The 15,725-nt window shown below is 36.6% G+C and overlaps 1 protein-coding gene across 1 annotated transcript in view; it reads left to right on the plus strand.

Moving 5' to 3' along the window:
- Positions 1-15,725, plus strand: part of Dcdc1 (doublecortin domain containing 1) — a 323,039-nt gene that overhangs the window by 163,689 nt on the left and 143,625 nt on the right. Inside the window, 2 exon segments of the mRNA XM_070032669.1 lie at positions 5,931-6,065; positions 8,855-8,973. Of these exon segments, the coding sequence (XP_069888770.1) occupies positions 5,931-6,065; positions 8,855-8,973 (254 nt within the window).

The following is a 15,725-nucleotide window of genomic DNA, read 5'->3' on the forward strand; positions in this document are numbered from 1 at the left end:
TTAGAATTCTTTTTTGTCCTTTGAAAACCAGTCTGAAAATTTGTATTTTGGAGTAGGAGTTTGCTGTTGTGTCTTTTTTTCTGATAATTATTTGGACATGGAAATTATGTCTGCTTCACCTTTGCATTTCTGAGTGATAGCACAATCTTGAATGCAGAGCAGCTCACAATTCATTTTTGATGAGTAGATTTTTGTTGTTATTTGCAAAAACTATCTTAAAAACACACTGTTCTCTAATATGTTCTTTGTGTTTTCAGAAAACACTTTGTACTTTCTGTTATTAAGACCAGGTAGACTCTTGCCTGGAATTCAATCTTTTTTTCCCCATTGTCTCTACTCTCTGGCCTTCTCAGTCTCCTTGTGCCATCTCCTAGCAGAGTCTGGTATATATTGGCATCAGTAAAGGTCTAACTTAAGCCTGTCATTCTAGCCCTATCTGATTTGTGACTTCATAAACTCTTTCTTTATCTCACCCCATCCCCACACTATAGATAATATTTATGGTCTTTATGCTCTCATAGAATTCATTTTGTGTCCTTTACATTGGTATTAAGCTAGATGCTATTTTTCTTACACTTCTTTTTTTTGCATAGTTCCAAACAAAGCAGACCCTAGCAAAATGTTGGGATCAGATCAGATCATGAAGGACCTTAAGCAGAAGTGATTCTAGTTATTATACCATAAAAAGTATTGAAAGTGTTTAATGAAAGGCAAGGTTTCATCTTATTCTTATGTTAGGAAGATTATTCAGGAGATCCTTGACTTATCCTTCTTGACAGACTGAAAATTCCATGAGGGCAAAGAATATTCTGATTATTTTGTCTGTGCTGTAATATCCATATGCTCAGCTGAGTTGTGTTGAATTCATGAATTAATTAAAACATTCAACAAATACCTTCTTAACCCAGAGAAAAATTGGTATCACAGAGATATTAAGGGTAAAAAACCTAGAAGAAGCTTTGCTTTGCTTTGCTTAGTGTGTGTGTATGTGTGTGTTTGTGTATGAAAGTAGGATTTAAGAGTATCACTTATATTTTCTAATGTTGAAAAATGAGAGAATAACAATCTATAATTACTTTATTATTATTAATTTCTCTAATGATTTACTAAAAATGAGAAAACATCTTTAAATTTTTTAACACTGTATTTTTTGGAATAAGAAATTGATTTTGAATGAAATCTTAGTTTAACCAAAATAATAGTGTAAAAAAGTGAAACTTGAAAAATTGACTTGAAAAGGGAAGCTTTAAGGCAAAAAGATTCTCCTTTTGCTATGAAACCTTAAAATCCTTTTAGGAAAAAATAAACTGCCTCCAATTATTTACAGAGAGGTGATCGGTATACTGGGAATTGTAATTTAATAACCTGAAAAGAGCACTTTTAAAGATGGATACAGGCAGAGGTGACAGATACCTTTAGGGCATTTTATTGTAGAATGTTGCTGCTCATTGAGGTAAAGAAGACACTAAGAGGATTACAACAGGGGTTGAGGGAAAGGATACAAAAGCCAATATTCTTGATGCATAGGTTTTAAAGTTGGCTGGAGATAGAGACATCAGTGCCCAACCCCTGACTGTTCTTTTAAATCTCTTATTGACAAGTAAAACCTTTCCTACAGAGAAATATTGGAACATATAATCCCCATTTATACTATGGCAGACAGATATAACCCTGACAATTACAACCTGTTGCTCTTTTAAAACCAGATTTGGAATCTACTACAAATTGACAGTTTGGTACATACATCTTTCAACGGCTCTCTATTGTTACTTAAATTGGTGGCATTTTAGATCGATTCCATTTAAGGGCAATAAAATTATATGTTTATGTAAAATGAATGAGATTTAAACTCCATGGTAATCAATATAGAACATTTCTTTTTTTTTTAGAACATTTCTTTAAAAGAATATCTGGAGGAAATATACTCAAATGTATGACAGGTGTTACCTTTTGCCAAATGAAAGCCAACTTATTTTGGTCCAATTATTTCAGAATGTGGCTTTACAGACATCAAAGATCTTTATAGACAACTTTTTGGGGGGTATGGAAGCAGCAAGGGCACCACCAACTTATGATTTAGTCTTTTTGTCACAAATGAGGCTGGGAAAAGGCAAACAATTCCTTGTTTTTCTATTTCATTGGAGAGAAAGTCATTTAGAAATAGCTATTTTCTGTAAATTAGTTTAAATATTGGGAAAATACACTTTAGAATAGGAAACAACATACCAAATGCATTTCCAGGTCCTTCCTTATTTTTAGAACTATAATTTGATTATTAAACTCTAGATTATAGGGCATTTGCTTTGTTTGATTGTGTATTTGCATCTTCACTATTATTTTCTACTTTCAACTTTTCCAACACTTGGCTTTAGAGGTGGGAAGATAGAGCAGGTATAGAATTAGAGAAGTTAAGCAGTTTAAGAGACAATAGCAAGCAGGAGGAAAGAGATTTTTTTATAACATTTCTTATAGCCGTAACTTTAATTTGTATATAAAATTATTTAATTTGGCCAATGCCTTATCAAAGGTAAAATTTTAGGGAGTCAAGTAGTTTGATCAGAACACATATTGTAATCTAAAAAAAATTGTGATCTATGAGTGTCTCTTTTATTATCTTCATAGTATGTTCTTTAATAGACCCCAAAGACAATACATGAAGTGTTTTTTTTTATTACTTTGAACTTGCACAAAAGTAATGAAGGCTCCCCACCATCACCTGACATTTGGGAAAAATTAAATAAGAAATTTTAACTTGCTCAGCATGAGCATGTATCATTTTTTATCATTTGCTTCTACTTCAGCACAGTTTATTCAGACAAGTGAAATTATAATGATCATTTACAGGAAACTATGTATGTAAGTATCAAAAAGAATAAATGAATTTCTTACTTGATTCTCAACAGGATTCTACAAGCTTTCCAATAACAGATATGACAGTCTGTATTTAGATCTCACACTCAATGTAAATGCTTTGATATACATATTCTTTGTGTGCACACACATATGCATATGGTTGGTGATGCTGGGAATTGTCAGAATATTTTCCCCTTGAATTCTAATTCTCAGTTTTACCTCCTGTTACTCATAAATATTTGGTCTGCACTTAAGCTAATGGATAAATTAAAAAAGGAGGTAAAGTTCTTTCTAAAACCAAAATTTGGATGGGAACATCCATCTGCAATGCTATAGCCTGGGATGTGGGGCTGCTCTCAGCTTTACAGTGGTTCAGAGGATTTAGCAAGATCCCAACCCTGGGATGGCTTCATTCTTTTATATGTCAACAGATTTTGAAAAATCACAATGGCCTTTAGCTGTGTGATACTTCACACATTTTTCTTTTTTTGTATACATAGCAAAATATTGAAAATGAATATCCTGAAATAAATGAGGACCAGCAGCAACAGGAAGACGTAGTCGCAGAGGAAACACACACACACACACACACACACACACACACACACACACACACACACACGAATGGCCATTTCAAGAGTTGGCATATTTCTTTCTTTCTCTATTTCTTTCCTTCTCTTTCTCTCTTTCTCTCCTTCCTTCCTTCTTTCCTTCCTTCTTTCCTTCCTTCCTTCCTTCCTTCCTTCCTTTCTTCCTTCCTTCCTTCCTTCCTTCCTTCCTTCCTTCCTTCCTTCCTTCCTTCTTTCCTTCCTTCCTTCCTTCCTCCTCTCTCTCTCTCTCTCTCTCTCTCTCTCTCTCTCTCTCTCTCTCTCTCTCTCTCTCTCTCTCTCTTAATAACACAGAATGCTGCATGAGTGGGTCTGGCAGTGTCTGCCCTACGTAGAATCACTTGGGAACTGTCCAGCAAAATATCTCTTGAAGAACAGCATGGTGTTAATACTGGGTGCCAGCCCAAGGCAGAGACAAAGGACCCCTTCGCTCTTCACCAATAAGCCAACTGTTAAAAGATTAAACCATGTTGTGGAGATAACAAGAATTTAGGCGCTGGCAGCAGGTGCTGTACAAAGAAGCAGTTGGCAGTATGGTTCTTCTGTCTGACTAATTCCAGTCAAAACAATCTTCTGCCCAGTTGCAGAGGAGAGTTTTGAGTGTGATGGCAACTTGGAGTTAGGAGGTTGAGTAAGAGTGCTACTTTAAATGCTGAGCCCTGTGGCGGATGGATTAGTAGAATATAGTTTATCATTGTTCAGAAACTGCAGGGGATTTCCCTCCAGAATTCAGCCACTATTGGCTTTCTGGGGAACACGCAAAGAGCTGTAAGTGAAATCTGCTTATGTGATAGTACTGTTGTACTTTTTAAAAATTTGCATTTTCTCAGATGGGAGTCATATGGCATTTTCTTCTCTTGAGAAAGGTCTAGCTACCATATTGGAATAATTACCAAATATATTAGCTGTGCTTTTATGTCACTGCTTGACAGTTGCAAAATATTGCCTTTTAATTGATCATTTAACTTGTGTTAAAAAAATCACTTGTTATTCAGAAAACATCTAGTATCACCAACGATACAGAATAAAATTTTTATTTTTAGAAAGTCATTTCTCTTGTTATTGAAGAAAAACCATTTAGTTTGTTTAAAGCATTCTATAGCAGCATTTCTATATAGTATAAAATACCAATATTTCTATAATCCTTTCCTGGTTACTATACTATATTGGTACTTAAAATACTCAGAGAAAGTGATCATATAATTTGAGAGGTATATTTTATTATATACAAAGTAATAGATTCCTTAAAAGTTGTGTGAATGAATGCTAATTGACATTTAATTCTAAAGAAGAAATACCAGAAGGTGCCACAATACCTCCAACATGTGTAGTCTAGCAAATTATATAGGTTTTATATGATCTAACAATGAGCACAGGATACACAATGCAATGCCTTTCTTATCCATTTCTTGTCCATCCCAACCTTTTCTAAAGTCTCATCTTCTGTCCTTTTATTCTCAGGAGATTGTGTGGACTCCCAATGGTGTTCCCTGCCTTTGATGTCTCCATTCTGTAATCCATATGTCTACCCTTGTCAGATCAACCTTACTAAAATCTGCTGTAATCGAGTCCCCCGCCCCCCACCTCCCACCTGAAAGCTTTCACTGACTTCCTACAGTCCACCTAACTCCGTAGCCTAAAACTTGATACTCTCCGCAGTTTGGCCAAATTTACCTTATAAGTCTGTCAACAAATCCCTAGGACACATTGATTCCACTTCTTTAACTTGTAATCCATTTGTTCTTCATTATCCCAGTCAAATTATCTCCATCCTTCATGACCATTTCATATTTTATCTCTTTCAAGATGTTCCCATTCTAGACCTGAACTAGGTTTTTTGCACGTTTTTATGACAGCAGATTTATAGGGAGTTTAATATAATTATGTGTGCAAGAGAGACAGAGAGAAGGGGAGAAGAGGAAGAGGCAGGCAAGAGATTGCTTTCCCCCCTCCCCCCCCCCCCCTCCTCCTCCTCTTCTTCCTCCTTGTCATCGTCGTCCTCTTCAGCTCAAGGCTAGTGCTCTACCACTTGAGCCACAGCACCACTTCCGCTTTTCTGAGTGTTTTATTTGGAGACAAGAGTCTCACAGACTTTCCTGCCTGGGCTGGCTTTGAACCGTAATCCTCGGATCTCAGCCTAGGATTACAAGCCTGAGCCACCAGCGCCTGTCTAGGTTAACTCTTTTTCTTTGTGCCTGTCCTGGGACTTGAACTCAGGGCCTGGGTACTATCTCTGATCTCTTTTTTTGCTCAAGGCAAGCACTTTACACTTGAGCCACAGCTCCACTTTTGGCTCCACATAATTGGAGATAACAATCTCATGGAGTTTCTCGCTCTGTCTGGCTTCAAACTGCAATCCTCAGCTCTCAGCCTCCTGAGCAGCTAGGATTACAGGCATGAGCCACCGGTGCCCGGTGAGAGGGTTAACCTTTAAACTGTGAGTAGACATGTTTACTTCTCCTGATGCAGGTGGATCCCAATATTGTCCTTCGTGCCTCAGTTTCCATTGGAAAGCGGAGTTCCTCGAGTAGTGAAGTGAGCAGCAGGAGTCAGACAGCGCCGGCTGCCCTGTGGTCTGCAGCCAACGTGTGGCTAATCACAAAGGTGCCCAAGAATGTCTGCTCTGGCTACGCGATGCCCCCTTGCTTGCTGGCTCACAGTATCTGTTTCCCTCTTACATAGAAGTGTGCAAGTGAAAGCATGATAAATTGTTGACTGTCAGGAATGCTTTCTCTGCTCTCTTGCTATTGTCTCGCCAACAGCACTTCTGTAGCTCCCCAAGTGAGCATTCAATTCATGTTAGACATGCTGATTAGTTCATACCTCAGAGTGTACTTAAACTAAGCATGGAGCTTATGTAGAGTCCGTACATACTCTCATGATTTTCATGAGATTTGTCTGAATGCCATTTGTTTCCCTTCCCTTAGTCTTCATTGTTAAACTTTACCAACTCAGCATTATGGGACCTGGTGGATTAACACCACATAATGACTTTGCATGCAGTATTAGCAAAGACATAGCTTTCCAAGACATCCCCTGAGTATAAAGAGTATAAGAGTGCAAAAAATGCCGTATACCTTGTGTATCAGTAAAACTTAATTTTCTTATTGTACCATTGGGTCTGACTTCCATGAGAACATCAATTGCACTCCCCTTCCCACTTACTATTAAAATATACTTTGTAAATATGTATTTGCATCTGCAGAGTTGGTATAGTTTGTACCTCCCTCCTGTCTTCCTTTGCTACATTTTGATGCAGCGCTTTGCTGCTTCTTAAGTACTTCTGAAGTTGTCCAATCAAGTTTGCTACTGCTACTGAAGGAGGTTAAAACTATTTTCTCAAGGGAAATCTTAGATTGATCTTAAATTGTGTTTTTGATCCCCTGAGAGTTAAAAACAAACATATAGAGTAAGTAGAATATGAAGGTATTGACTGACTTATCTGAGACTAGTAATTTTAGATACCAAAACAACAAAAACGAAGGGTTTAGGTGATATATTCCTAACGTCTACATTGAACCCAGAGACTCTATTAACTATTTGTGCTTTTAACATTGAATTTAACCCTTGATTTAACTAACAATACCATTTCATTTAAAGTATACTATATGTACCGTGTTATGTTTGGCACTATATATAAACACATAGATATTTATGTTTATGCTTATAAGAGTTGCAAGTTTTCATTATTATGCCAGTTAGCTTTTCCACTGCTAATAGAAAATGCCTAAGAAAACATTGTAAAAGCCCCTCATTTCATGGCAGCTAGGAATCAGAGGGGAGGGGAGAGGAAGGACAAAGTGTCCTTCAAAGGCACCCCTCCCCATAGTGATCTGCTCCTCCATCCAGTCTTGTCCCATCTTAGTAATGCTATCTAGTTAATCAATTCAACAGAAATAATCCATCTATTAGATCAGAGCCCCCATGTTCCAGTTGCGTATCAATGTTTAGATCTGGGGCCCAAGCCTTCAACACATAAGCATTTTTTTTTTGAGAAATACTTTACATCTAACCCAGAGCAATTTTAAAGCTAGGGAATTGTTTAGCTGTCTGACTTCAAAACTTACTTAAACATTTTAACTGTAATGTAAAATATGGCTCTATATTTGACCAATCTTGAGACACGGTGGAAGTCTTAGCACTGCCAAATTCAGTATCTGAATTTCAGATCTCAGATCTCCCATCTCAAATGAATTGGATCAGATAATATGGAAAATCCTTTTCTGGATTTTTTTATTCTGTAATTTCTTGGTATCACCTTATCCAGTTTCATGACATGTACCATCTAAAGTTTCCTCAAAAATACTTGAAATGCTTACCATAAGAATATGTTTTTTGAGTAAGAAGTCAGAATGAAGATCCATTGTGTGACCCTGGAAAAATGATTTGAATGCACCAAACCACAGTTTCCTATATAAAACTGAGTTAGTTATACCTTCTTTGCCCAGTTGCTGTAGAGTTTAAATTAGAAAGATGTGATGTTTAAGCATAATATTTGATACACAGAGTGTTTAATAAATAGCAATTCTTTTTTGTATATAGACAATTACATTCATAAACCTGTTATAAGTATGTATTAGAGCCAGAAATTTTTGGAAGCATTTGTCCTAAGTTATATATTTGTTTTCTATACAACTAAAATCTGATGAATAAAAGTTACCTGATAAGTAGGATACAATGTTAAAAATCTGATTAGTTAGAACTTCCCTGCCTCTTTAAAAAAAAAATAAATCCTTTTGTCTTGTACAATAGAAAATGTTGCATGTTACAAATGCCCAATAGGGGATGTTGCTAACTTTCTGATGGCTTTTGCTGAATGTGTTAACTCACTAGGTAGGAAAATCATTAAATGACCATTTAAACAATATTCCCAATTAATTTCTTCCACAGAGAATTCTAACATTTAAAACAAGAGTTCACAAACCACTTTAAAATGTTTAACCTATGCTATTTAGACCCATACTGAAACTTTATATTGATATGAAGGTTACGTATTTGTTTCAATCTTTTCAGTTCACTGCACTGTGTGCATACATATTTCAAGTAAGCTCTATAGTTATAACTCTAGCAAGTGACACGTGATGGACCCCAAATCACTGCACTGTGAAATATGCACAGAAAAAAAAAAGGACAAATGAAGATATCAAGGTCTGTTTTATTTTGCGCTGAACTGTAAAATGCCACCCTTGTTGGACAGAAGATCACTGATTCAGAGCAGGGCTCGCTGACTGCTAAGTTGTGGGTAGTGTTTTCACTTTCGGTAACTGTTAATATCCGGGGTTATCCAGGCATAATGACCTCAGTATTTGTGACACATTGTTGAATTTTCTGGTTCTTTTAACTTATTTAGACCTTTCTCCCCCCTCCCTCCCCACCTCTCTATTCATTGGAAGACTGGAATGATCCTGAGCCGAGCGATAACTCAGGGCTGTCTAGCTGTTGGTCATCCAATCAGAGTCAAGGCCGTGGAGGGAGTATGGCTTGAAGGATACACATTAATCCTACAGAAAAGGTAATACTCATGTGTTATGTAGCTCAACATAATAAATATTAATTTCATGACATCTGAGTAGGCACATTTTGATGCTTTTCTGTCTTAGAATACCCATTAGCTATTGTGTTCATAATATCAATCTTAATTTTTAAATCGAAAATAAACATACCTATGCAGTGTACAAGCTATTGTTTTATAATTATCAGAATTCATTTCTTTATAGCCATTTGGATTCCTGATTAAAAACCTTAATTATGACTATGTGTATTCTTTTCTCTTGTGTTCTGAATATAGAACACTGAATTGCGCAAATAAATTGTGGGGACGGGGAAGGTGGCTCAGTGGTAGAGCGCTTGCCTTACATGCATGAGGCCCTGGATTTGATTCCTCAGCACCATAAAAAAAAAAATCTGGAAGTGGTGCTATGGCTCAAGTGATAGAGCACTAGCTTTGAGCTGAAGAGCTGAGGGACAGTGCCCAGGCCCAGAGTTCAGGCCCTATGACTGACAAAAATAAATAAATAAATAAATTGTGATAAAAAAGCATTTTTTTGCCTTTTAAGGGACTATAAATGTTCTCCATTTATGTATTTATTTATTTTGACTTGGGAAGTCAATTTAAAAAAGCCTTAAGCTGGGTGCTGGTGGATTACACCTATAATCCTAGATAGCCCAGAGGCTGAGATCTGAGGTTCAAAGTCAGCCTGGGCAGGAAAGTTCATGAGACTCTCATCTTCAATTAACCACCAAAAACCTGGAAGTGGAGCTGTGGTTCAAGTGCTAGAGTACTAGCCTTGGGCACAAAGGTCAAGGACAATGAATTCTCTACCTGCATTCTTCTCCCTTCCCCCTTCATTCTTCTATGCTTCTGTGCTAGCCCCATTCTACCCTTTTGCAAGTACCCATCTCCTGGTACTTATTTTACGGGGCTTTGACTTAGTCTTTTTAAAGAATTACACTATTTGCACTCTCCACAGAGTTCATTACACCTCAGTTAATTCCTTTGTAACCCCAGTATGTTTATTATAGATTTATGGGCATCCTTTAGCTACCACAAATGAGGGAAACAAGGAAGGAAGGAAGGAAGGAAAGAAGGAAGGGAAAGAAGAAAAGAAAGAAGGAAGGGAAGGAAAGATATAGATGGTGTCAGGTGTGGGAAAACATGACCAAATTTATGAGGTTGTTGAGTCTCTGAAGGAGGGAAGCAAGGATGAAATGACTATCAGAAAATACAGTGCCTGGGAAAGTTTCAAACTTAGTGGAAAACTTCTGTTTTTATAGAAGAGCAAAGAAATGGACAAATCTCTAGCCAGATTATTCAAAAACAGAGATGAAACAAATTGCCACTATTGGCAGTAAATAAATAAGTGATAAGGGAATATGTGCTAACTTAGATCCAAATATGTGTCAACTTAGAGCCAAAGGGCCAACTTCTTTAAAGGGCACAAACCACCAGTGGCTACTCAAGAAGAAATAAGAAGTCTAGGCATGAGGGCATGCTCTTAAAAGTCAGGAGGATTATAATTTGAGTCAGCCCAGAGCAAAAGTAAGTGAGGACTCACTCATCTCAACAAACAAGTTGGGACATATCTGTAATCCCAGCTATCAGGAGAATAAATTCAGGCCTGGGCAAAAGAAAAATGTGACACCCTATCAAAGAAAAATAACTACATTGTAGAAATGGTATGACTCAAGTGTTGCATTACTTGGGTGTCATGTCCAGGCCCTGAATTCAAACCCTACTATGGTAAAATAAGGAGGAGAAAGAAAAGAAATAGGTAACAGGAATAGTTTTGTGTACCTTAAATGCATTAACAACAAACACCAAATAATGACATTGTAGGAAGAGAAAAGCATAGGCTATGAAAATAAATGAAAAAAAAAAACTTAAGAAGTTAGCAAAATAAATACAGTACATAAAGATCTATATCATGACAAAAATTTATCTCAGAACTACAGATTCATTTAACAGTAATTAACTCAAAATGGATTATAGATCTAAATGCAAAACATGAAGCTATAAGTAATTTCGATTTCAACAAGGAGAGAATATTTAGGGTCTTTCATTAGTATGATCCAGAAAAATATAAGTTGATAAATCGGACTTCATTAAAATTGGAATCTCTGTTTGTTGAATAATGTTGAGATTAAAAAGACAAACCATAGATGCGTGAAATGTTTGTAAATCAAATATACTTGTAAAATATATTTGCAAAACATCAAGACTATAGACAAATAAATAATTTTGACAGGTACTTTAATAAGACTGATATACAGTTAGTGTAAGGAGATATTCATTACCACTAATATACCACTAATAATGAGGGGAATTCAAAATAAACCTGTAATGAGTTGTCACTCCATACCTACTAAGCCATCTAATGTTCAAAGTCTGACATATCAGGAGCTGACAAAGACAGGAACATGTAGAATTGCCATTCTATAAAGTTGGTGGAAACATAAAATAATTGATTAGTTTGAAAATGAGTTGGAACTTTCTTAATATATTAAACATTAATTTATTTTATACCTGTCTAGTTTACTTCTAGAAATTTATGCAAAGAAAATTAAAAGTATATGTTCCCACAAAGACTTGTACATAGATACTCCCAGGATTTTTACCCACCAAACTAATAGAAGTAGAAACAATAATGTCTGCCCACAGGTTGAAAGACAAATTATGGTACACATACATGCATACACACATGTGCACATGTGCACACACATACACATCTTACCCAATGTTAAAGGGAATACATTCTTGATACATCCAATAAGAGGAATGAAATATCAATGTGATTTGCTGAAGGAAAGTAGCAAATCCAGGCAATTGCATGCTGTTTTTTCCATTTATATACAATTTTAGAAAATTCTAACTACTCTAGGGCTGGGAATGTGGCTTAGTGGCAGAGTGCTTGCCTAGCATGCATGAAACCCTGGGTTCGATTCCTCAGTAGCACAGAAGTGGCACTGTGGCTCATGTGGTAGAGTGCTAGTCTTGAGCAAAAGAAGCTCAAGGACAATGCCCAGGCCCAGAGTTCAAGCCCTGGGACTGGCAAAAAAAAAAAGAAAGAAAGAAAGAAAAGAAAAGAAAAGAAAATTCTAACTACTCTAGAGTGTTTAAAAGCTGATAATTGGTTACCTAAAGTTTTGAAGTAGGAAGATTCAGGAAAGAGAATTTTTTAAGCTATTTAAGGAAACTTTGGGAGTAATTTTTTGGGGGTAGTGATTGATACAGATATGTTTATTATCCAAAAGGTATCAGATTTTACTTTCTAAATATGTCAATGTTGACATATTCTGTCAATTATTGCCTAATGAAAGTATTTTTAAAATACTAAAAAACAAACCCAAGAAAAGATAAAAAAAATAATAAGATGATGAGTTGGGAATGACTAATTGATCATGTTAGAGAGAGATAGTGAAAGAAGGCCTTTCATTGATAGAGTTAATCAATTGTCTATAGTCCAATGAAAGGGGGGTGTAAGACAAGTTAGAACTCAATGGATATTGTGGTCAGACCTAAGGTTTTTCCTTGCATACCTGGACTTTGAAAGTAGTGCATTTAGTTCACTTGACTTTAGCCTATAGAGATTGCTTCCCTGGTCTAGAAAGTACGTTCATAAGAGTGAGTAGGGGGGGTGGCTAGGAAGGTGGTTCAGTGGTAGAGTGCTTGCCTTGCATGCATGAGGCCCTGGGTTTGATTCTCAGCACCACATAAGCAGAAAAAGTTGGAAGTGGCTCTGTGGCTCTCATGGTAGAGTGCTAGTCTTGAGCTGAAGAGCTCAGGGACAGTGCCCAAGCCCAGAGTTTAAGCCCCACAACCAACACACACACACACACACACACACACACACACACACACACACACACACACACACACACACACACACACACATACAAAGAGTGAGTGAGGTGGAGGTTGAAGATTCAACCTATTGAGATCAGAAATTGGAATAAGAAAAGGAGGATGATTTTTGGCCTGGTGCTAGTGGCTCCTGCTTGTAATGCTAGCTGCTTGATCAAGCTACGATTGCTGAGATTGTAGTTGGAAATTTGTGAGACCCCTTCTCAATGAAGAGCTGTACCCAATGGCACTTGCCAGGTACCCTAACCTTCAAGAGCCAAACACAAATAGATAGTGCCTACAAATCCAGTAGGCAGGAAGGGAGACTCTGCCACAAAACTTTCCAGAAGAAAGTAGGGCTGGGGTGGTTAGAGTGTGGCTAGAATTAGTGGTTAGAATGTCTATGTAGCAAGTATGAGGATGATAGTTCACACCCCAGGACTGAAAAGAGAAGGGAGAAAAAAGACAATTTTTAAACTGTGGTAAGTTTTAACTTTGAAAATCTCTATTAATGAGAAACAATTTGTTTAATCTAGAAAAAGAAGATGAAGGAAAAGGAGAGAGGGTAGTAGGGTAGATAGGAAGGAGGTAGGATTCCTATTAAAATGAATATTGTTTACCTTTTTTTTTTTTTATCAGTCATGGGACTTTAACTCTGGGCTTGGGCGCTGTCCCTGTGCTCTTCAGCTCAAGGCCAGCGCTCTACTGCTTGAGCCACAGCGCCACTTCTGGTTTTCTGGTGATTTATTGGAAATAAGAGGCTCACAGACTTTCCTGCCCAGGTTGGCTTTGAACCGTGATCCTCAGATCTCAGCCTCCTGAGTAGCTAGGATTACAGGTGTGAGCCACTGGCTCCCAGCTTGTTTACCTTTGTATTAATGGAAAATTTGCCTTTATCTGAGAAACAAAATCTGTTGCAAAGTAGAGGAAAAATAAAACATTTGAAACACTAGAGAGTCCCACTGTGAAGCTATATGTCATTAAAAAAGTAAAGGAGAAGTAAGGACCAAGATATTTAGAGCTTACCTCAACTCTGAGTATATACTTTCAAATGCAGTTGTCTTTTTCTGAACATCTAAAGTACTTGAATGATTTATTATTTTTTTAGGGCAACTAGATTTCTTTATAAATAACAATAAATACCTCATGTGACAGCAACTTCTGTAGATAGAATTTTTCCCTCTTCTAAGTAACATAATATGACTTTAACAAAGGCTATGTAGGATTCAAGACATAGCCTTTTATGTGCTAAAAATAATAGAACTAGCACTTAAAGTAGCAACCTGACAACCCACAAAGAATATTGTAAACATATCATGCCTCATTAGTTCAGTTCTGTCTCATTTGGTGTCAATCATTTTGTTCTTATTCAATATAGCAATTGTTGCACATATTTTCCTTTTAATATATTTTCTGTTCTGTGTATAGGACCATCAAAGAGGAAAGAAAAGCCAATAATGTAATTATCAAGTGACCCAAACCATCTAAAAGTCATAAAAGGTGCTTCTTGCCATAAGAGATTTTGAACATCTTATGAATTTTTTTAATTAAAGTTATTTTTCAGACTTCTACTTAATCGTGATATTGCTTTGTTTTTAAGAATGTAAATGTGTAAGATCTTAAGTTGAGTGTTAAATAAGTGTGTAGTGCCTCACACCCACACATACACACATAGAAGTTAGAATATAGATATTATACTCTAGTGATCTGTGGATTTTGTTTGTTCTGTACATTATTAAAACTTTTTTTGTATTAGTTATGAGTCTATCACACACAAAATTACTTCTTTTTATTTTTTTCTTTTCCCCGTGTGGTGGGGGAATCAAAAGAATGGTAAGCATAGGATTTTTATTCTATCATGGCACCAACCAGGCAGGAACTGAGTGATTTAGATAAGACATTTATACTTATATATCATATATTCTCTACCACTCCATAAGGCAGTCCTCAGACCTGCTCTAGTCTATTTGGCTTGTAAAGACTATTAAATTTACAACCCATATTTGCAGAATCAATGAACTAAAAAAACTAATGAATAATACACGTTGTGTCCTAGAGTAGTCTGAAGACTTTCTTAATTAGAATATATACAAGGTTGGATTGTCTATCTTAAAAATAATGTATAAAAGAAGTTCCAGAGTCTCATGGAACCTATCCCAGTCTAAATAACCTTGATTATCATCTGTATTTATTTATTTATTTATTTATTTTATATCACTTAAGTCTTGCTGGAAATAGAGTGATAACTGGCCAGTGTTTACAAGACTAGGCCAGAAACACACAATACTTAAGGACAAAGTAAAACCCAGCCAACTAGTGTGGCTGTATAATGCTAGGCAGTACCATTTGAAATTTCACAGCATTTCAGTGAATTGCTCAGTGCAACTTATCTGTTTTTATTAAGAAACATGGAGTAGGAATTCCATTTACTTTGTCCTTTGTTTGGATCCTATTTTCAACAGGATAATATTTGATAGAAACCAGGCTCATTTGACCTTGTATGGGCAAGCGAACTTGTCATCATGAGACCTGAAGGTAGTCCTCCATAAAGTCTGCCAGGAAACGAGGAGCATTAGTCTATGAAATGTTCCCTAAACTGAATCATGCCTCTAGTACCTGATAAATGAAGCATTTCAAATGATGCACACACGAATATCCTAGAGATTCGTAATAGTTCTGTATCATCTATGTAATCTAAACAGACATATAGGTGTGTGCATGCTCCGTTGTGCACGCGCAGTTACAAGTAGCAAGCTTTCCAGGAAAGGGAGTCCCCTCATCGCTGTCTCCTTTCCTCCATTAAATTTCCTTTTCTACAGCTGGGGACATAGCCCAGTGGCAGAGCACTTGTCTAGCACACATGAAGTCCTGAGCAGTAAACAACATAACCAAAAACGCATACCAAAAATGTCTTAGATATTGTC

Source organism: Dipodomys merriami, unplaced genomic scaffold, assembly GCF_024711535.1.
Source record: "Dipodomys merriami isolate MVZ:Mamm:240054 unplaced genomic scaffold, mDipMer1.0.p SCAF_21, whole genome shotgun sequence".
In the NCBI taxonomy this organism is placed as follows: domain Eukaryota; kingdom Metazoa; phylum Chordata; class Mammalia; order Rodentia; family Heteromyidae; genus Dipodomys; species Dipodomys merriami.